Below are 23,613 nucleotides of genomic sequence, written 5' to 3'. Positions count from 1 at the left end.
ATTTATCCCATACCGCTCTTTCAAATTACTTTTAATTATTAGATGCACAGAATTAGAACTTATGCTCTATTAGAATGTATTAGAAAACTAATGTCAACCATTTTATTTAGAGAACATTACAAGTCACTTATCAAACTGGACATGAAACCTAAACCGTATCGAAGAACTTCAAGGAACTTCATTCTTACCATCTTGCAGACAGAACATCTTTTACTTGCTCCCTTCTCTCCACAGGTAGTGCAAAATTCCACATCCACAAAACCCACCTGACCAGTGATGGCTTGGGTAAGAACAGAGAATGCAGTGGGATCAGAACCCTAGAAGAGGTATGAAGAAGAGGAAAACACACTTTAAGATCGCCATCGAAAGACTACAGAGATGACACTCCATGAATGATGTTGTCCAGAAGCAGGCACACCAGAGATGGAGTCATTCAGGTTGCCGGTGACCCAGACTTTATCTACGTTACCTTGTAAGAGCATGGTAGTCAGAGTCAATTACTGCTTCAGAAAAGAATCCAGGGTACCCCTGAATAAGGACACAGAATCTTTCTTGTCACTCTTTCTTGTTATACAAAATCTTGGTGGCAAGAACTCTTTCTCGTTATACAAAATCTCGTCATTTACTTTGTTACATAAGAATTTGTTTAAGCACCAGAGCTCCTCCCACAGAAAGATACTCAACTTAAAAACAAACAGGATGCTTTACTCAACACATCCTATAAAATCAGAGACATTAGCTAGTCTTCCAGAAGTCAAAATATACTCTGGCAAGTGATAAAGCACAACAACTTTAATAGGATACTCTGTTGCTTCACATTTCCTGCTGAGCTTTGTGACAGGGCGAAGCCAGAGATCCACAGGAGGAAGAGGGAACCGAAACCTTGGTGGGAGGACCCAGGCATCAGCACTGTCAGAAAGTGCCACAGGCAATCCTCATGGCAGGCCAACCCTGAGAATTACCCTGTGACAGGAAATGGTTAGTACTGCTTCAGTGGCTTGTGAACTTGCGAGTTTAACAAAACCCATTAGGAAGTAAACAGTGGCTTCCTGGGACATTCACAACCACAGGCACTGTCCAGATAAATCAAGTTTTCCAGAGAGAATATATAACTCTTAAAGAAGAAAAGTTTTTATTTTTATTTTTTATTTGTTTTTAAAGATTTTTAAAAATTTATTTGACAGAGAGACACAACGAGAGAGTGAACAGAAGCAGGGTGAGTGGGAGAGGGAGAAGCAGGCTCCCCGCTAAGCAGAGAGCCTGATTCGGGGCTCGATCCCAGGAGCCTGGGATCATGACCTGAGCCGAAGGCAGACACTTAATGACTGAGCCACCCACGTGCCCTGTAAGAAGAAAAAATTTTAAAGGGAGAAAAATTTTCTAAGATGCATTATATCCTATTCTCTCTATTTATAAACCCTTTCTCAATGACTCAGATCACTAGGGTAAACATTAAGGATAACACTGCATCAACTCGAAGGACAATAATGCTATGATACAGGGCTATAGTGAATGGTTCAACCCCACATTGTTCTGCTTTGACTTTTTCTTTAAAGTACTCTGAGCTATTTTCAATTCTGCTGTTTTCCACTTTGAAAGTGAAATGTCAGCTACCACTTGTTAGTGTTGAAAACAGCCCATGGCTGGCCGGGCTAGCTGCTTCTCTGACGTCCATTCCCCCAATTTCCGCACCAAGAGAAGCGGAACGTCATTCAGAGGAGCAGGGTCCAGACCAACCGAAACTGCTCTTTTCCCCAGACAACCTGCAAAGCTAAGAGTAGATCTGTGACAGATCTGGTCTGCCTATCTCTGTGCTTCTGAGTATATGGCAATGAATAAACCCTACTGATTTAATTCACGGTTAGTTGGAGTTTGATATGTGGACAAAACCAAATTCATAATTGATAAAACACCCTCATAATTTGCTACCTTTAATCTTCCAAAAGTTCAATAGCCAAGTATATTAAAAAGTAAGGGTAAAAAAATCTCTATGTGAAATCACGGAGAACTCTCCGGGATAAACGAATGCATGAACTTCATGAAATCACCTTGTCTCTTCAGGTCTTTCTTATTTCATGGCTCTGAGCAGACAAAGTCTTAATATATGAAGGAGCATGAGAACCCACCTGTCCTCATTTCTCACACTGAGAAGGATGGGACAGCCTAGAGAAGGCAGAGAAGAACCGACATTGCTGGAGGGTGGGAGGAAGCCATGGATGGGACCAAGTGTCAGGACCAGCTTCTTACCCAACAGACAAAGGCTGATAAAGGATTTGATTGAAATGTAGCAAAGCATGACTGGTGTAGATGTGCTGAACAGAAATGTGTTCAAAACACGAAGAGTGAGGGAGAATCTTAAGACATACTACTTAAATAAGTATATGATAAAAGGGCAATAAATAATTTAAAGAACAGATAATAAAAGGTGAAATTTGCTTCCTATAGCTGTATATACGGAGCATATGGAAGTATAGAAGTATAAACAGAATTTTGTTAAGTATGGAACATTTATAATCAGAGGCATTAAGGTAGAATTTGAGAAGCTGGGACATACTTCGAGATTGCTTATCAGGACATACAATGAGCCTCCCATAGTTCATCCCTTCACATCCCCACCGACCAGGAACCATCAACCTAGACAATCAATTCCTACTTCCATCTAAGACAGGACTTTGTATTGGTTTTTCATGAGCCACAGCTGTACATGTGTGTATCTGTATTACCCACATTTACAGTTTCACAGAGGTCTTTAAAATGTAATTTTCCACATAACCATCTACATTCTGACATAGGAGAATACTACTTATTAAACCATGAGCTATATAAAAATGAAAAAAGAGGCTCAAGGGAGGGGAAACGGGTGCCCAGAAACAGGTATGCCTATCGCCATGTCTGTTCCTGAAAACTGTTTAAAATAACAACTACTTATCTCTCTATTACATTAATAAATCAATGCTAAAGAGAACTTGCCTGTAATTGTACAAAATATGGCAATTAGGTCTTACTGGTAGAGTTAACTTACAATTTCCACAGGAGCAATGCTTCGCACCAGCTGCTGGAGGAGTGTGGCTTCACAGTAAGGAAATTTCCTGATGCTTTCCCTTATGATCTTTTCTTGATATACCGGAAAGCCATCTGAAGCTCGGCCTTTTAACAAGCTGAAAGATATTTTTTTAAAAGTAACTGGAGTTGAATCTCTAAGCATTTCCTCCCAGCGGAACCCATGAACTGTGAGTAATTTCTGTGCTACCTGAGATTTTCATTGTCTCTTCCAATCGTGCTGATAGACTTAATTCAAACTGCTGTTCTACCTGCATGTTTGGCTAGTCCTTATCCTGCTTACGTGCCCTGGGAAGTATTTGTAAAAGGGACCCCTGCCATAAAACACACACTAACCACCATTACCGGAGCAGCTAGTTACTCATCACCACGCTGGTTATTTGTACAAAGCGTGAAAACTCTCATTAGGTTACACCCTTCTGACACAGTTCACCTTTCTCGATAAAACTAGGGGGGAACTTGACCCCAGGGGCTCAGAGAACAAGGATGACATGCAGCTCTCCCAGGTTCAATAATGGAGATGGGCTGAGCGCCATCATGAACCCAGAGCAGCAACCTGAGGCATGGCATACCCATCCTCAAAGCTGGACTTGGGCTACCTTCTACATCTTACACAAGCTACCTAAACACGTCAGCTCTCTCATCTGTCAACTGGGGATAACGAAAGCCTTGTCGTAAAAAGCAGAGAACTGAATAATCACTCAACCTAAAGAGAACGCCGCTCCTGTTTCTTGCAGACTAAACGTGAGCCCAACAATAACCACGGCTGCTAAAATGCTTAATTTTTTAATCCATGATGAGGCTTCGTATAACAAAACGTTCTCCATCTGAGTATATTTTACATGTGACATGGCTGAAATGGTACCTTTTGATCAGAGCGTCCAGTTTATTCTCTCCATCCTTTAAGAAGCTAATACATTTCTGGAAGATACAGCTGATGTAATGCATTTTCATAGCCAACACTTCATTCATGTCTCTCTGCTTCATGCATTTCTCACAGATCAAATCCATCACCTTGTAGCACTTATTCAGGGCTGTCTCTTCTGCCAGCAGAGGGTTCTCGTTGACAAGCATCACAATCTAGAAGACATTCCAGTGAGCTTCAAAATCCCATGAGAGACTTTTCACGTACAAATTGGATACCTATCTGGGGTTGATTTCAACAGATCGCCAAACAAAGCGTCTCTCAGGGTCACGTGTTTACGATGTTAATTCAAATTGGAATGCAAATTGCCAGTGATCCAAGTTCTAAAACGAATACAGAAGGACCTCGGCATCCTGAAATCTCTTGAACTCTGTGCATCTGAGTTACCCAGTGATCTGCCATCAAGCTAAACCAGACTGTTAGCATGCCACTCACAGTCATGGTTTTAGAGTCTCTGTTAAAAGCACTTTTAGGGGCGCCTGGGTGGCTCAGTGGTTAAAGCCTCTGCCTTCAGCTCAGGTCATGATCCCAGAGTCCTGGGATCGAGCCCCGCATCGGGCTCTCTGCTCCGCGGGGAGCCTGCTTCCTCCTCTCTCTCTGCCTGCCTCTCTGCCTACTTGTGATCTGTGTCAAATAAACAAATAAAATCTTAAAAAAAAAAAAAAAAAACCTTTAAAAAAGCACTTTTAAAGATAGACACGACACACTTACATTTCCTTTATATACAGAATCAAATCCCCAAGCAATCACTACTTCTAGGTAACATTACTAGAATTTCACAGCTAGGAGTACTGTAATTCTCATTAATTCTTATTAATTGTAAGAAGATGAGGTTTTTACAGAAAGAAGTCTAAAAATAAAAGGTGTATTACTTTCCAGTGAACTACATTTCTCTGTGGAAATTTTTATGATATGCTTATCATCTATGGTAATGAGAAAAGGTCAAAGAGGAAAGCAAATTAAAAGCCTTCAAGGAGGAATGTTAGAGAGTTATCAAATCTGATGCATTATGAGTCCCACACATCTCATATAGGCACAGATTAAGTGCAAAATCAGCGTAATGAGGAGTACTGTTTTTTACTGGCTTTGTTACTGGGAAGATGATTACCTACCTGAAGTAGGTCTGCACAGGGCCACTGGAAACATTCATGGGGACATACCAGTAATGTAAACACATGTGTAACACAGGCACAACTGTATGCACAGGGCAGAAAGTCAGTGTTTGTTAACCTATGTGTTACAGCGAAACACCTATCGTGGGGAATGTAAATGTCAGGGAATCACAGACAGCAGATTTCACGAATTAGATCCTTTGCTTCCAACAGGAAGATCATTTGTTAACTTTTATGAATCCCATGCATACCTTCTTCCTACCTGGAAATTTAACACAGATTAAGTGTTCTTGTGAAACTAAAATATGATTTGTACTTATTTTTGAGACTACCAGATTGATATATAATCTAGTATTTTACTTAAAATACAGCACTCAGTAATAAATGAGGGGTCATGAAATAAGTGTAAGAAGATTTGTTGGTAAATGTGCCGATAACTTTCCCTACAATAACATACATAAAAATTAACTTTTGGCAGAGCAGGCTCATTAATCACACATTTATATTTCTACTGTCAACACTAATCATTTGAAACTTTTTATTCAACATTTTTGGGTAAAGCATTTATAATCAAAGCATAGGATCTTAAACTGACAAATAAAAACTTTTTAAAAATCTCAGAACCCAGATTAAAGGTTTTTTTTTCTTTGTTAAGACATTAGGTTTTGTTTTTGAAAGATTTTATTTATTTATTTGAGAGAGCAAGTGAGAGACAGAGAGCATGAGGGGGTTGGGTCAGAGGGAGAAGCAGACTCCCTTCCGAGGAGGGAGCCCCATGCAGGACTCGATCCTGGGACCCCAGGATCGTGACCTAGGCCAAAGGCAGTCAGTTAACCAACTGAGCCAACCAGGTGCCCCAAGATGTTATGCTTTATTTACTTCAAAGTATACACTAGTATACCCAAAGAAAAATGATATATAACCACAGCTCTACTATGAGCCTACTGAAACATATCACAGGTAACCACAAAAGAATATTTGAACTAGCTACCTTCTTCTAATCTCTGCAGCATTACAAAGTCATCCATTATAAAGAAAATCTCATTATTAATTATCAAAGAGGAATAAATGTATTCCATTAAGTGTAAAAGCCTGATATAGCTCCTCTCCCAAAAAATGTTAGAATATGTTTATATAGTGGCATTTTGAATTCTTTTTATTTTTTAAATACCCTCTAAGAAAAAATTACCAAACCAACTGGGCTCAAGAAAGTTAATAATCAAAGACAGGATCCCTTGTGTACATCTGTCCCCTGACCCCTTAGAGACTATGCTCGATTCTGTTGTTATTTTTCCCATGACTCTGTTTTTCTCCTTTTTAATCTGTGTACTCTAGGCTTCAGCACAACTACCCGAGTCCCTGCTGAAAACAAACATCCCGATGCCACAGGACCCACCTACCCTCGCCGCCAAGGCAGCGGTGTGACGTGCACTGTGGTGAAAAGAGGCATCGTGTGTCGAGGAGGATTTCTGTGCTGCTTTTAAAAGGCCTTTGACTTTAGAAAATGGTTGTTAGTTACTTTTTATAATCCACCCCAGGAAGACCCTTGCTGGCTTGGAAAGGGCTAAAGCAACGAAAATAAGGCATCACAAAAGCACTGTCCAACTTTAATCTAAAGTGTGGGGGGAAGGGGAGAATGTTTTCAAGTGAATAGATCATTTATACCTACAAAAACAAGGTCTAGTCTGGAGAAAGGTACTATAATCATAGAATAGTATCTTTTATAAGACCAAGAGTACAAAAAAAATAGAATGTAGGCTATTTGCATTTCTATACCTTTACCATTTATTGCCTGTATAAATATACCCTTATTCTAATTTACTCAAACAGGTACTCTTAAAGACAATTAGAGATAAAATAATTCTTAGGACATTTAACCCCGAGAGTCTAGGTTCCATGTAAACATCCAAAAATTACTCTACAGACTCAATTATTGCAATCATTGAGATTCCTGCAACCTCAAGGGGTAGAAACATAGACATAAATTACAGTAAATCAGAAAAACACAGGGAATTTCTTCAAATCAGTCTAAACCTGAAGATTCTATAATGCTCGGGCCGCAGGAGAACAAGAAGGACCCAATCCACACATATTCTCCATATCGAGAAATAATGTATCCCTAGGAAAAATCCTGTCTTCCCACCCAGCCTGCCCCACCACTAAGAGAAAGGGTGCTCTAAGTAGCTCCTATACAGGCGTTATCTCTTTGCTTGTGTATCCCGGGAAAGAAACAGAAGAGAACAAAACAAAACACTGATACAGAAGAGGCTACGTATTTTTTAAAAGGTTAAATTCTAAGTTTCATATACTCTCCACCGTAAATACGAACATATGGTTCATGGCCGAATTTCTTTTTTGGCCTCTTAGGATTCCAAGGGTTACCTCCGGGGGTTCTTTCAGAATGGGAAGGACGACATTTGAGTTTTTAAAAATAAAAACTGAAGAGGCTCTACCAGTCTATCTTATGAAAAAGGATCTGCGAATCCGTCCTCTCTCTTACTGGTCCAGGAAAGTAATTTGGGTGGAAAGCCACAGAACAGGTATGTTTTGTTGGTTTGTTTCTCGAGGTTCAGAGTCTGTGTGCAAAGGGAAGCATCGATAAAGTAATAACATTACATAAAATTTGGAACTTCTATCTTCAAAGGAGTGCTAGTCTTCAAAAGAGTTACTTATAATATTTATTTTAATGGTGTCCGGTATGTTCCACAGACTCAATGTAATAGACTTGAAGGAAATTTAATTTTACTGCATCTATAATAACATTTTTTATTAAGAGAAAACCTCAGTGTTTGATCTGGTTTACCACCTTGCTCACCAAACAGTCCTGAATTACTATCAAATCTACACATAAATGAAGATATAGATGAGTAAAATTTGAAAAAGGAGAGCATCACTGTAGCATACAGAGAGTTTTATGTAATGATTCATTGAGGAGATTATACTCATCTGGATTAATTTATAAAAAATAAAGATTAAAAAAATTTGGTAATTAAACAAAAAAAGTTATATGTAAACTCTGAAGTTTCTCCAGTAAGCCAAATGAACTTCTGGGTTGGTCTAAAAAGTTTGAAAATCTGTGTGATTTGAATAATACTAGAAGAACTTTATTACTTAAAGGCATCAAATAGTTACTTACATTAAAATATGAGCTCAGGATGACATTTCAGAACACTTCTTGGAAGGATAATTATTGTAGCAGATGCTGTTGGTGCCCCACCAAAATCCCCACTCGCAGCTTCCGGAACTGTTGGCTGCTAGGGGCTCAGAGCTGCCTCCTCCAGGGAAGTGCCTCGATCCATCGGATGTTGCCTTCCTGGGCACTACCTGGGAACCTGTCCTTTCCCTCTGAGGACAGCCCCCAGCAAATGGCAACTGAGTGATCCAAAAGAATGGCTCCCTTGCTTCTCTCGAGCCATGAAGAGTCCAGAGCTCCCAGTGAGGTGAGGTGGAAGGTGGGCTTCAGCTGAACCCACCTCTTTGCCTGGCTTTTTCTCCCAGTCTAGCCTGTGCCCCTCACCTGCTCTCAGGCTTAAACCGAGCAGTCCCTTCACTGTACCAACTGAACAACAGAGCCCCACCTCAAGCTCTAGATCCACAAAACCCAACCACGGCAACTACGATCTTATAGATTTAAGAGCAGTTTCAACGCTGAAGGAATGTTTAAATAAAAAGTAAAGACAATAAATACAACACTACCTTGACAGGATGAAGATTGGTTGTAGTAATAATTTTGTGCAGCGGGCCCGCCAACTTCGGAGGCAGTTTCGGCTCCTTATCCAGCCCCTGGGGTTTAGTGTAATAATCCAGTCTCTCGCGAGGAAAGAAATTGTTGATGATCGTCACACAGTCATGTTGACCTTTGAATAGAAAAACAGGAAATCTGTTATTTTGTTATTCAAAATATGACATTTCCCAATTTTGTATTAATTAGGGTGCTATGTTCTCATGAAGTAAAATATGCACCAACATCTTTAATTTTCAGGAAAAGTCAGTAGAAGAGGACAAGGAGAGGTAAAATGTTTTGAGGAACATCTATAAGCACACTTTGTGAAGTCCAAAACATAATCCCCTTTTAAAGACATAGAATCCACAGTACATAAGAAGGTTATGTGGATTATCAAAAAATGGAGTTCAATTTGTGAGTGACCCTCAATATTTGACAAAAGTCGCTTGTTTTTAATTAAGTTTTAATGTCTCTTCTTCCAGCCCTACGGAAATGATGGCCATTCTTCCCTAATCACATCTGGATTTCTTTACACAGAATATAAATTTATTCTATATAAAGCTTATTATTATTACTATTACACTAATCTCCCCTTCCCAGTGAATTTGAGAAAAGCTTGGCCTCTTTGTGAAATGAATTAGGGAAAAAGCTTTCGCTGGCTTAAGCTCAGAATTCATATTAGTGCTTCTTATAGATCCCTATGCCACTTGTCTGTAACACCTCTGGAGGAAAAACTGGTCCTAGGGAAACAAAACTGTCCCTGGGGAAGCTGGTGACCTGAACGTGTTTTCCTGCTCCTCCCCAGCTCCCTCGCCACTAACTCTCTGGGGCAGGGAAGTGGCTACTCTGGGCAAACAGGCAGAACCCTCAGGACACACTGGCAGGTGCAGGCTCCTTTGGGATCTCTGTCCACAAGCAGCAGAGAGTTCTGGGACCAGGCATTGGGGCTCCTGGAGAGCAATCTGCCCTGAGGGGCCAATGTGGCCCCAGTCCACTTGTGCATGGTCCTGCGAGCATCTGCTCGATCCTGCTGACAAAGTGACCTGCAGGGTAGATGCTGGTACTTGAGGCTGGCAGAGAGCTCTGCTAGCCTGGGAGTTTACTTAGAGTTCTATATCCCTGGGTTCGACACAGTGCCCTTCTCTTTACTGCTTCATAACCACTATCAGCTTGACCCAGCTGCATAGGAGATAAGGAGCGAAGTACCCAAGGGGATCCAGCATCATGAAAGACTTGTGCACTGCCTCCAGCAGATGGCCTCTTTGGTAGGAAGTACACTTACAGCATGGACCACAACCACAACCAAACCATAACCATAATCACCAAACAAGAACACTTACGTAGATCAATTACAAAATGTAAAGTTTTGTGGACTGCAGAAAGATTCACAATTCTAACATTAATAACAAAAAATAAAAATTAAAATAAAATCAAGAGACAAACTGAAAGAGGTAATCCAGGTTACTACTGAGGTCTAAAAGAGTAATATTAAAGACAAAGTGGGTGAAATATCTCAAAACAGAGAAAAAAATGAGGAAATGGAAATCATTATGGAAGAGATGAAAGCAGAAGGGCAGATCCAGGAAATTTAAAGGTGAAAATAGTAGAAATCTTTGAAGGGAAACAAGAAATGGATGGAGAATTAAGAACTAAGCAAATAATAGATGAATACATCCCTGATTTAAAAGGAAATTTTAGTAGTGATCACAAACACATTTTTGGTATTTAATGCCATTCTTTTTTTTTTTTTTAAAAGATTTTATTTATTTATTTTAGAGATAGACAGTGAGAGAGAGCATGAGCAAGGAGAAGGTCAGAGGGAGAAGCAAACTCCCCTTGGAGCTGGGAGCCCGATGCGGGACTCGATCCCGGAACTCCAGGATCACGACCTGAGCCGAAGGCAGTCGTCCAACCAACTGAGCCACCCAGGCGTCCCTATTTAATGCCATTCTTAAGTACTGAAACACTAGGGTGGGTTTTTTTTTTTTTTCCTTTCTGCCTTTCTTTCCCTTTCTTTTCTTTCTTTCTTTCTTTTTTTTTTAAATCAGAAAGCTCTGATATATGTATCTTGGGGAGGAGTCAAACAATAATAGAGTTCAGTAAAAATATGAGGTGCTCTGTTTAGCAAACAATCATCTCTACTTCCATAATGTTCCTGAAGGAAAAGGCAAAAACAACCAAGCAAATCCCCTACTATAAGCAGGACATGATATGATGGCATCAAAATTAACACAGGTCACTGTGTGTGGGAATTTACAATGGTGCAGGAAGAAACCAGAGATGAAGACAAACTATATTGTTTCCTTAAAACACAATCTACAACCAACTTTGATAAACAGATATGTGATACTATTTAATTTAAAAAAAAAAAAAGGTTCTAAAATAGCTGCTACAAGGGCATGGGGGTGGAGTAACTGGGTGATGGGCATGAAGGAAGGCACATGGGGTAATGGGTACTGGGTGTTACATACAACTAATGAATCACTGAACTCTACTTCTGAAACTAATAATACACTATATGTTAATTAATTGAATTTAAATAAAATTAAATTCAGTTAAAAACAACATAAAGTAGCTCCTATAAAAAAAACAAAATTGACAGAGAATGAGCTGAAAATAAAGGAGTCGGGGGAAACATAGAATTAGTTTGTTACTCTTATCTTCTCATCAATCGCTCTACTAATATAGTCAGGAAAATCCCTCTGAGCAGTTGGCAATATCTACACATAAAAATACCAGCTACATAACAACGTCAGTATCACAAGACTAGAGGTCTCTTAAGATTACACCTTTGTAAGAAGGACAACATGATATTACTTTACCTTTTCTTTACTTCAGGGTTAATTTTTTTTTTTTTTACATTTTAGGTAGAGCTTAGATTATTTTGCTATTTTATTTTAACTTATCTGCTAATAATTTACATTAGAGTGATATATACTTAATGATCACGAACTTTTACTTAATTTATATTTAAGTGTTTATAATTGAAACAATTCAATATTTAGTTTTACTGGTGTTTAATTTAATGAATTCTGAATAAATACAAATAAAATAGTACTACTATTACAGAAAATAAATGCTGGGCAAGGGGCTTGGGCAGTGCATCTGGGGCCAGTACTACCATCACTAGACTGGAGTCTTCCTTACTGAATGGGCTCACTGAGTCAGTCCTAGGCAGGTTTACTCAGAGCAAGCATATACACGACTCATCACATATTAGTAAAATTTTTTATTTTCTAAGATAAACTGAAACCGAAACATACTTCCAGAATGAGATACAGAAAGTTTACAAGGGAAAATAAATTCTCATTTCCAAAGTGTGAAGTGTGAAGTAACTTCACAATAGAAAAGCGTGAAGTAACTTCTGTGTCTGACTGAGGGAACAGAACAGTGATCCAAGAACCGTGAAACCAGCTCTGGTACGACTCACATTTCAGGGAGAACGAGAATTTCGGTTACCATGGATTTCAAAGCATATTCAACCTATAAACCATGCGAGAAGGTCCTGTAACCCAAATCTGAATGGGAACAGACAGCTGAAGATGGAGCAAGGGGAAGGAGAAAGGGGGAGTAGACACCAACTGTTGGCGGCAGAGATGGTTAATCTGAATAATGGGTGGAGGCAACTTGACTGAGAAATTATCTTGTTGACTGCAAGGATTAGTCAAAGAGAAGTAACCCATGATGGATGACATTCAAATAACATTTTGGTACTAAAAATACTGAACCCTCTCAGCCAAGTCCACGGATGGTGGCAATGGCGGAGGAGGAAAAGAAAGACGTGTTGTCTGACGAGGCAGAGAATGTGGAAAAACAAGTGAGCTGGAAGGATTTCCTCATGTTGGAACCGTTAAATGGGCAAATCCAGTGCCTTGCGGGTGGGCCACGGGGAAAGTTTTGTTCTTGCTTTTAACTGGCAAATATGGGTTTAATCGGGAGTATTGTGAATAGGAGAGTAAGCATTAGTGGAATGGGAAAACTTTCTTGATCTTTCTAGTTAATAAAAGAAGAAATAAATGTACTCTAACATGACCAGGCCAGTCACATTAAGGAAACACACACACACACACACACACACACACACACACACAAAACACTATACACAAGCACAAGCAAAAACAACCAGCAACCACCAAGTAAAACAAAGCATAAAAATAATGAGGTAAAAGAGGGATGCAATCAAGTTTATCAGTAATGATATATATGCACAAGCTGAGTACCTGTTAAAAGCCAGAGACTATCATTTTGGGTTAGAGAGCAGAACACATGTACATGGGTTTACAAACATATAGATGTAGCAGTAGTTACCCTAATATAATGAAATAATAAAGATTGAGAACAAAGAGGTGCCAGAGATTATTGACAAATGCAAAAACCCAAAAAGGAATCAAGAATGACTATAATAGCAAACTGGTGCAGCCACTCTGGGAAATAGCATGGAGGGTCCTCAGAAAGTTAAAAATAGAACTGTCCTACCATCCAGCAGCTGCACTACTAGGTATTTATCCAAAGGATACAAAAATAGTGATTCAAACAGGCATATGCACCCCAGTGTTTATAGCAGCAATGTCCACAATAGCTGAACTATGGAAAGAGCCCAGATGTCCATGGACTGCTGAATGGATAGAGAAGATGTGGTCTATTCTAGACAATGGAATACTCCTCAGTCACCAAAAAGAATGAAATCCTGCCACTTGCAATGACCTGGATGGACACAGAGGGTATTAATGCTAAGTGAAATAAGTCAGTCAGAGAAAGACAAATAGCACATGATTTCACTCATATGTTGAAGTTAAGAAACAAAACTGATGAAGATAGGAGAAAGGAAGGAAAAATAAAGTAAGATTGAAAGAGAGAGGGAGACAAACAATAAGAGACTCTTAACTATAGGGAACAAACTGAGGGTTGCTGGACCGGTGGTAGAGGGGGGATGGGGTAATTGGGTGATGGGCATTAAGGAGGGCCCTTGATGTGATGAGCACTAGGTGTTATACGCAACTGATGAATCATTATATTCTACCCCTGAAGCCAATAATACCCAACTGATTGGGTATCTATATGTTAATTAACTTGAATTTAAATAAAATCTGGAAAAAAACCCCAAAAAACCTAAAAATCCAAAATGAATGGACTATCAGAAAAAGTAGAACTAAAAACTGAAACAAGACAAAGAGTGGCATTCAGCAATGGTAAAACCAAAAGCAATATTATAAAAAGTGAAGAGCTAAAAGTATTTCCATTAAAAATAGAAAAAAAAAAGACAAGCCAATTTTCACTATTACTATTTCTTCTTACTTTGAAGCCTAGAGCTAATTCAAATAGAAATAAATGAAATTGAATAGCTATAAAGCTGGGGAGACTCTAGTAAAAATGACAAGCAAAAAACCAAATCATTGACTTTCTCCTTATTGTCCATAACCAGCTAGAAATGACATCATGGAAGTGGTGGTGGGAATTCTTACAATATGGGCAATAACTACCAACTATTTAGAAATAAACCTGGAAAAAATATAGTTTTATATAAAAGAAAGATCTGCTGTGAGGGAATCTAATGGATAAGACCAAAGGACCAAAAATAAGTAAAAGAAACAAAAAGCAATATATAGGCATACCATGCAGTCTCTGCAACAAATTACATAACCATTAAATGAAAATCCAACAAGAATCAACAAACAAAAAACAAAAAAACAAAGAAAGAGGGGAGGGAGGAATGTATTGAAAGAAGAATAAGTAAAGGGAACACTTGCTTTAAAGTCAATGTGATCAGACAACGTGATATTAATACAGAAAGTGACAAGCAGCCCCATGAAGAGAATATGGGGTCCAGAAATAGATACCAGTATAGAAGAGAATTTAACTTACCACAAAACTGGTATTTCACTTTCGGCAGGAAAATGTTGAGTGGTTTTGTAAGTGGTGCTATCATAACTAACTAAATATCCAGGGGGAAATGAACTCTAAAAAAATTAAATCTTGAAAATACAAAAAAGTAAAAAATAAATCTGAAGGAAATTTAGAATAGTTAGCTAACTGACAGTGAAGAACTCTTTTGGCAAGACAAGAACCATGGAAGGTATTTAAAACAAACAAACAAACAAACAAACAAAAAAACTATGATTACTTAAAAATAAAGTTTCTATGGCAAAATTTCCCAGAAAGTCAAAAGAAAAATATTTAAGGAGTATCTGAAACACGTGTGATAGACAAAATGTCAGCATCCATAATATACGTAAAGCTCCTCAAAGCAGTAAGAAAAGACAACCCAAAGGAAAAATACATAATGAGTATGAGTAGTCATCCACAGAAAAGAAAAATATAGATAAGTAACAAAAGAAGCAGCTGAATTTCATGAATAATGAGGGAAAAGCAAATTCACAATATACCATCTTGTCAACTATCAGATTGGCAAAAACAGAAGAGTGAAAGCACCCAGTGCTGAAGAAGATTTTCACAGGAGTGTGAATTTCTATGCCCTTGTGGAAAGCAATCTAGACTTAAGACTAAAATTAAAAATACAGACCGTGCGTCTCAGCCATTTAATTTCTGAGAATATGTTTTATACATATTAAAGCAGTACCATGTAAAAATGTAAGATCAAGGATCATTATATTATTTATAGTGATTTTTAAAAATTATGCAACAGGGGCACATGGGTGGCTCAATTAGTTGGGCATCGAGCTCTTGATTTTGGCTCAGGTTACCGTTTGAGGTCATGGGATTGAGCCCTGTGTCAGGCTCTGTGATCCAAGTGGGGTCTGTCCCTCTCCCTCTGCTCCTCTGCCACCCCCGCACCGCCGCAATCATGTGTGCTCTCTTAAATAAATAAATAAATAAAATCTTTTTAAAAACCTGTAAAATTTATTCATAGGGAGAGCTAAATGAACTATGAGTGCCTGTATCATGGAATATTAGGTAACTGCTGGAGAAACCGAATTTAGACCTACTGAGATGAGAAGGACTTCCACGGCATACTGGTCAGGAAAGGAAACAAGTCACAAGGAATATCCTTGTATGATAAATATTTTTTAAAAGATAAAAATCGTTTTTAAAAGATAATGATCTTGTACACATGTGCCCATATTTATATAAACTTTTCCATTCGTGGGCTATAAAAGGGGACAATGACTTTTTAAAAAGACTGACCATAATGGAAAATATAATGTCGACTAAAAGGGTTTAATTTTTGTCTATGAAGTCACTCTATATAGATTAAAATGGAATGAAAATATCACTCTTGTTTCTCTTATTTTAGGATGGGATGGTGGACAATTTCTACCTTAGATTTTTATGGATACAGTAGTGTTAAGGAAAAGAACACTGTATTAATTTTTGAAAGAACAGGCTCCTCCACTTCTAGCCCTGGGAACTGAGGAAAGTTACCGAATCTCTGTCTGACCTCTGTTTTCCTACACTGGGGACATAAATGAAAACCTGTAGAGTTCAGCAGAATTTCCAATGATCTAACTGCCAGGCCTCATGGCACAGATCAGAAAACAGGAGGTCTGTGGAGGGAAGGGATTTGCCTGTGATCTTGTCATGATTTAGCAGCAGACATGAATTAAAATATGAGAATCAAGATTATCCTAGATTAGTCTTATTTTCCCCTTATACTGACAGCCTCAACATTAACTGAGAGGTGAGCTGGGGGGAACCAGTGAGCCCCTAATGGTAGGAGATAAATGGTAATTCTCTTAAGTTTACACTGCAAGGCTACGCTTTTCTCAAATCCTCCTGAAATTGAGGTAAAATGAGAATATCTGCTCTGACAGAGCTGTCACAGAGTGACTCAGTGACTATCTGACTTAATCATTGGTAGCTACTATTTGTGGTTTTGAGACAAAAACAATTTTTGACAAAATACATAGTCACTGCCTCCTAATATCAGACTAACAGACTAATTCCCACTATATTTCATCTTAAATGTAATTTCTCTTGAAACCCCCTTGGGGCAGGATAAAAGATCCCTCTCTCTGATATATTTCTATGAAACCCTTAAAATGTCCCATGAGGTATATTTCCACAATGCTTGTCTCTGCCGTTAGCCTCTCACTGCCGTGACAGCATGAAGAGCCTCTGTCTCGCTCACCACTAGAGCAATGCTTGGTATCTAGACTATGAACATTAAGTATTTGTTTAATGATTTATTAGTCCCAAAAAGGCCACTGGCTGCATTCCCAATAAATCAGATGTCTATATATTTGCTTGTCCATCTCTGGACTCTTCTCAACTGCCAAATCAGTGGGACCAAAATACCAGTGACCAAATATGCACGCCATTCTCTTCCAAACCCGTCCTATTATGTCCTGGAACAAGACTGATACACCAGGAAATACTGGGCAGATACAATAAATGTCTGTACTTGATGAGGATGATAATGAGGCAGCTATATATTATATTATTATTAATGTTCCTTTCTAGGAAGAAATTGCATTGTTGACATTTTTATTAGCAACGGTGACTGATGGCATCTCTTTCGTGCTACCTGTAAAGCTCCCTACATCAATATTTCACTTAGTCCTTTCAGTAACCATGAACCGAGTTACAATGAGGAAACTGAAGGTCAGAACGATTAAGTAACCTGGTACTGAGTGGTACAGCCAGAATTTCAACTGATGATTATTGACTTCAGAGTTCACATTCTTGATTTTAGGGTAAATTAGTTCTCTTAGAGAAATAAAATATATTCATTCAAAGCATTTAACTACAACCCAAATGGCCCCACTATTCTTGGTATCTCACAAAGCAGAAATTCAAAACAGCCTTGTTACCTCCACAGCGTTACTAGATAGTTCGCTAAGTTAGACAAAACCTAGTAAGCTGTATACATTTTGCATTTTTAAAAATAAACATGACAGGGATGCCTGGGTGGTTCAGTCAGCTAAGGATCTGCTTTCAGCTCAGGTCATGATCTCAGGGTCCCAGGATGAAGACCCGCATCGGGCTCCCTGCTCATCGCGGAACTTGCTTTTCCATCTGCCTGCCCCTCCCCTGCTTGAGTGCGTTCTCTCTCTCTCTCTCTGACAAATAAATAAATAAAATCTTTAAAAAAATAAAAAATAAACAAACACACATGACACTGTTTGTATTCTGAGAAGCAAAATGCATTTTTTCATGGAGGACACTTTAGATAAAGCTTAAATTTAAAACTGCCAGAAAAACTCACCCACAAAGGCTGCCATCTGAGCTGCGGTTCTTCCCACAGAGTTGACAACATCTGTCTCAGCTCCGGCTTCCAACATTACCCATGTGATGTCTTTGTTACCTGATGTTAAAAAGGAACCTGTCGGTTAATACTAAGGGAAGCACAATTCAAATATCTCCTAATTTATCTGGACCCTTTTTCCCCATTTAATTTTAGGTTTCTATCTTGTAAATATTTTCATTTTTTTTCCTAAAGTATAAACCATAACTATAGTAAATGGGAAAATGACACAAAATCCACATAGAAATTAACCTCATTTTGCATAAAATGCATTCAGGCAATAAAAAAATTATCACTTTTTTCTAATGAAACAAAATATATTTTTCTGACAGATAATTCTTAGTATAAAGTCAAAACAAAAAATATCAACAATAAAGGGAGAGAAAATGAAAACACGTTTCCACTTAGTATCTACCAACCCATCCCAACCCTAACACCTATAGGCCTGGAATAATGATTTAACAGGTGATGGTTTATCTTTCTATACTCTTCTTTCTAAACATCCATTTGCCTTTATTCTATTTGCATTCTATTACTAATGTAATCATCACAGATACTTGCTATTATAAATTATACTCAGTGACCAGCGTTTTCCATTAATTTTAGCAAGTTTTAACTATGATTTCCTTAGAACAGTTCCTGGAAAACACTGCAAGAATCAAAGTTATGCATATTTTAGCTGCATTTTGCCAGGCTGACTTCCAGCAAGGCTGGGCTGATATGCATATCCCAAATGGTTCAGAGAAATCCCTACACCAATGCTGGACATTAGCTCCCTTCTTGACCTCTGCCAATATGGTAACTGACAAATGATCATTTATTCTTGTAATCTGCATTTCTTTGTTTATTGGTGAAAGCGTTTCATATCCTCATGAGCCAGTTCTATTTCTTGTGTTTTCTGTTCAATTTTGGTCCAATTTTGTATTGCAGCACTTGTTTCTAAATCATTTATGAGAACTACTGATATATAGTGATATGACCCTTAGAGATATGTAATAAATATTTTCCTTAGTTTTGCATTTGTATTTTACCCTCTATATGGTATATTCTATATTTGGAAATGTTAAAATTATGTATAATCAAATTGGTCAATGTTGTCCTATTTTTAATATATATTTTATGTATCATATTTAGAAATGCTTTCCTTTTATCCCCCCCCAAGTTTTTATTTAAATTCCAGCTAGTTGACATACAGTACAATTAGTTTCGGGTGTAGAATTCAGTGAATCATCACTTACGTACAACGCCGGTTGCTCATAGCAAATGCCCTTATTAATACGCGTTACATAGCTAGCCCATCTAAGCACCTCCATGCTTTCCTGTTCCAGTCTTATCAAAATACAGATTACTGCTTTTCAAGTGTGAGAATATTATATTACATCCTCAGTTTATTAAGAAAAAAAAAAACAAAACTACAACTATGGATAACTCCACTTAATTTTAAATGTTTCCTGGTTGTCTTTATTCACAAATCATAAGCAACATGAATAAGAGCAAATTTCTAACTGGATCAGCAGAATTCAGTACATAAATGTCAGTGAAACAGAGAGACAACTCTATCATAGCAGCTATTTTCTTAAGAGAACAACAAAGTTCTCAGATTACTTCACAATACAAAGATATAGAACATCAACAGAACTAACCTGAAAGAAAAACGATCCAACTTCCTAACTCTACACAAAATAGACCATCAGTACAATTAAGTGATTTAAGTAAGTAAAGAAATATATTACCAAATTAACTATGTTTCATACGTTATAACTTCAAAAACCAATTCCTACCTTTTCTATAAGAACCGATCTTAAAATTACTATAATGAAAAAGCATTTAATTTAAAAGATGCAAGTACTTATAACAAATTTGTAGGGATGACTAATAATAATATATTAGAATAAATGCCAAAACTTCACCAGAAAGTGCAGCAAACATGAGGGCTGTGTATCCGTGCTCATGTTGATGACAATTTACATCAGCTCCATGTCGTAAAAGTAATTTGCACATATCAAGTTTCCCTTTATAGGCAGCATGCATTAGAGGAGTCATTCCATTCTTCAACAGAAAGGAAACAAGTATTAATTTTACTTATTTACCTCTTCCCCTATGAACAATTCCTGCAATTATTCAAAAACATAAAAGAAATATGAATTAATAAATTCATCTTTATAATTTGTAAAGTACTTTATGTTGATTTCTTCACTTGGCTCTTCCATAAACTGCTGAGGAAAAACGATGGTTTTATTACCTAATTTTTTTTTTTAATAGTTTAGCAGACAGATTCAGAGGAGACTTGCTCACCCTCACATAAGCAGTAAAATGGCCAGGCAGGTACCAAAACTAGATCATCTCATCTCTATCACACACACTTAGTTCCTAGGAAAACAAATGAGCCAACAAATATGAATGCAGAAATTTTTTTTTTTTAAGATTTTATTTATTTATTTGACACAGAGAGAGAGATCACAAGTAGGCAGAGAGGCAGGCAGAGAGAGAGGGGGAAGCAGGCTCCCCAGCGAGCAGAGAGCCGGATGTGGGCCTTGATCCCAGGACCCTGAGACCTTGACCTGAGCCGAAGGCAGAAGCTTAACTCACTGAGCCACCCAGGCGCCCGAATGCAGAAATATTTTAAAAAACAAATAAACAAACTCAAAACAATTAGAATGCCTATCAAAGAGAAAGCTGAATGGAGTATGTTATATCCACAACATGGAATGCCATGTAGCTACTGACAGGAACGCATCTGTATCTAGAGAACTGGAGAGATTTCCACAAATTACTGACAATGAGAAAAACAAGATGCAGCAAATGTCTATTTCCATGGTATCATTTAAAAATAATGATCCCCAAACCACATGTACATTTTAAATATGTATGATTTCATCACATACATGACTGAATGTATAAATACCGAGAAATGGTTGGTAGTATTTACACTCCACTATTTAGTCTCCATATGCTTTGTGCATATCCAGTGAAACATCCAGCTTTATTTGTTCTGGGAATCTGATACTATTTGGTAGATAAATGAACAAGTTGTTCTCAAGTAAACCAGGATAAGCTATAAATGCTGGCATTTCAAAGCTGTTTTTGATAAAAACCTCTCCAAAACACAATCTCTTAAACCTCCGAATGCTAACATGCTTTGAATTGCTCTTTATGATCCCACACTATTATTATGAACAGAAGCTAACAGTATATATATATATATTTTTTTTTTTAGATTTTACTTATTTGTCAGAGAGAGAGAGAGTAAGAGAGAACACAAGCAGGGGGAGCAGCAGGCAGAGGGAGAAGCAGACTCCAAGCAGAGCATGAAGCCTGATGCCCCAGGGATACGAGGACTGAGCAGAAGGCAGACACTTAACTGACTCAGTCATCCAGGCGCCCAACCAATATTCTTGAAGTGTTACTGATGAGAGAATTATAGGAAGGCTGGGACCTTTCAAGAGGCTCTCCAGAAGACATCTCAGTAGGAGTCATCATTGTTTCTTGAGAGTAATAAAACATTGATAAGATTATAATGTTAAGACTTCCTTTGTTGGGAGTATCTACAAGAATGAGGTATTTCAAGGTTGGGAGTGGCTCAGGAAGGTGCGGGTAATCAGGATCTCATTACACATACACACACACATACATACACGCACACATACACAGCTTTGAGGAAGTGGGAATGAACTATATGGTTATTACCTTTTGAATGAGGCAAAAATGTATTCAGAACATGACCAGGGTGATAGCCCCCAAAGGATGCAATAACCTGGACATAAGAAGCTCGCATTAACCTGTGAGGTGGGGAAGGACACAGTACAGGCAGATGGGCAGTCAATCACACAGCCACCCCATCCTACAAGGAAAGACTGAATGAATAAGCCTGACACTATAATACATGTCCTATATATAATATAGGACATGTATTATATAGGACATAATATAGGACACATAAATATAATATAGGACATATATATACTGTTCTATATATAAAAAAAATCTAAAGCAGCATTCAACACAATGAGAAAAGATGCTTAAAAACAAAGAAGATGTGCAAAATTTCGGGAGGATACATTGCGAAGTGTCCTCACCTGTTTATGTCTGCTTGTGTTTTAACTGTCCTCTGTGTTGATCACTTCTGTCCACTTAATCTGCCTGCCTCCCTGGTTCCTGATCCTGTTTCCTCATTTTTTTTTTTTTTTTAATTTTCTTTCTTTTTGCTCTTTCTTATTTACCAGCAGTCTTAACAGGGACTGGTTTTTCAGAGGCAATCCATGAGAGCTTTTAAAGGCGCAATGAGCAAACCCAATCATATCATTTTCTGTACAATTTCTGAACTTGTTATCTTTGTCATGTCTATAAAGCAGTGTATCTTTTTCCCATACCAGGTGTCAGTGCTGGGCTGGTTGATCCTGGGTAACAGAAGCCAAACATGTGCTAACTGATAATTTATATTAAGCTTTTCTTTTCTTTTTTTTTTTTTTTTACTGAGGTATAATTGATATACAATGTTATATTAATTTCAGGTATACAACATAATGTGTATTATGAAATGTATAGAAGCTTTCCAAGTAAGAGGATATCTCATACACTTTCTTAGTTCAATTTTGAATCATAAGAACAAAAAGAATTATAAATTTTGAATGTAATTTTTACTATGCATTATCTGAGTTATAGTACAGACTGTTATTTATGGAAACCTCTCAATGGGCAAAGAAAAAAAGGAAGTGACATTAATAAATTTTGATGTTCCAAACAGATATAAAGCAGCTACCATCCTACAAATTTTCTAGTCTTTCTAGTATTTTTATGTATTCCAGTATAAAATATCAAGAAAAGGAATTGGATAATTTAAAATACTATCAATCTACTAGCTATAGAAGAGAATATGCCCATGTTCAAAATAAATTAAATTGAAAATGTCATCTTCTAGTTATAAAAATGGAACAAGCTATTATCAGTTAGAAAAAAATAATACCCAATGTCCATCCCAACTCAAATCACGAAGGTGGAAATAAGGTTTCATAAAATGTTATCAGTGTTACATGTAATTCATCAGTTACATTTTAACATCTCTGAAACTGAGTTGTACTTCACAAATACTAGAATCTTACAAATTATCACCAATCTCCACCCCTTCCTTTTTTTTACTATTTCTGAAATCTGGGTGAGTCTTATAATCTATGGCATCTTCGAATCACTGAAACATCAAGAGTAAAATTCCGAACTTCCTTGTCATTTCCCAAAGGCAACTTTGGAAGAAGTCTGCTTAACTGAACTGCGTGAAAAACAAGCAGCTAAAATTCTTTAGATATTAATAACCATAAAAAGAACTGAAGCTTCTCTCCCATGATTCTTAAATCGAAGAATTTATCAATATTAGCCTATTATGTTACAATTCTCTATCATTACCTAAAGCTTTCATTCATTCAGTAAATATTTCCTGAATGCCTAATATATGTCCGACAGGTTTATGCGCTGTGGGTAGCAATGAACTAATTCCATGCCCCTCCAGGCTAAGTCCCTGACATTAAATTTTAGTTGAGGCGACAGGGCTGGTGGTACAAGTGCTCTAGAGAAAGAACATCGAATAAGAGGGAAACAG

At 37.7% G+C, this 23,613-nt stretch overlaps 1 protein-coding gene across 1 annotated transcript in view; it reads right to left on the bottom strand.

Moving 5' to 3' along the window:
* ANKMY2 (ankyrin repeat and MYND domain containing 2) overlaps positions 1-23,613 on the bottom strand; it is a 36,347-nt gene that overhangs the window by 4,469 nt on the left and 8,265 nt on the right. Inside the window, exons 3-8 of the mRNA XM_032873892.1 lie at positions 19,934-20,072; positions 17,985-18,083; positions 8,794-8,954; positions 3,926-4,140; positions 3,023-3,158; positions 189-317 (exon numbers count right to left, since the gene is read on the bottom strand). Of these exons, the coding sequence (XP_032729783.1) occupies positions 189-317; positions 3,023-3,158; positions 3,926-4,140; positions 8,794-8,954; positions 17,985-18,083; positions 19,934-20,072 (879 nt within the window). The remainder of the gene's footprint in view (positions 1-188; positions 318-3,022; positions 3,159-3,925; positions 4,141-8,793; positions 8,955-17,984; positions 18,084-19,933; positions 20,073-23,613) is intronic.

Source organism: Lontra canadensis, unplaced genomic scaffold, assembly GCF_010015895.1.
Source record: "Lontra canadensis isolate GAN:19392208 unplaced genomic scaffold, GSC_riverotter_1.0 scaffold2, whole genome shotgun sequence".
Classification (NCBI taxonomy): domain Eukaryota; kingdom Metazoa; phylum Chordata; class Mammalia; order Carnivora; family Mustelidae; genus Lontra; species Lontra canadensis.
Note: the sequence above shows the minus strand (reverse complement) of the source record. Positions and strands in the feature narration are given on the sequence as shown.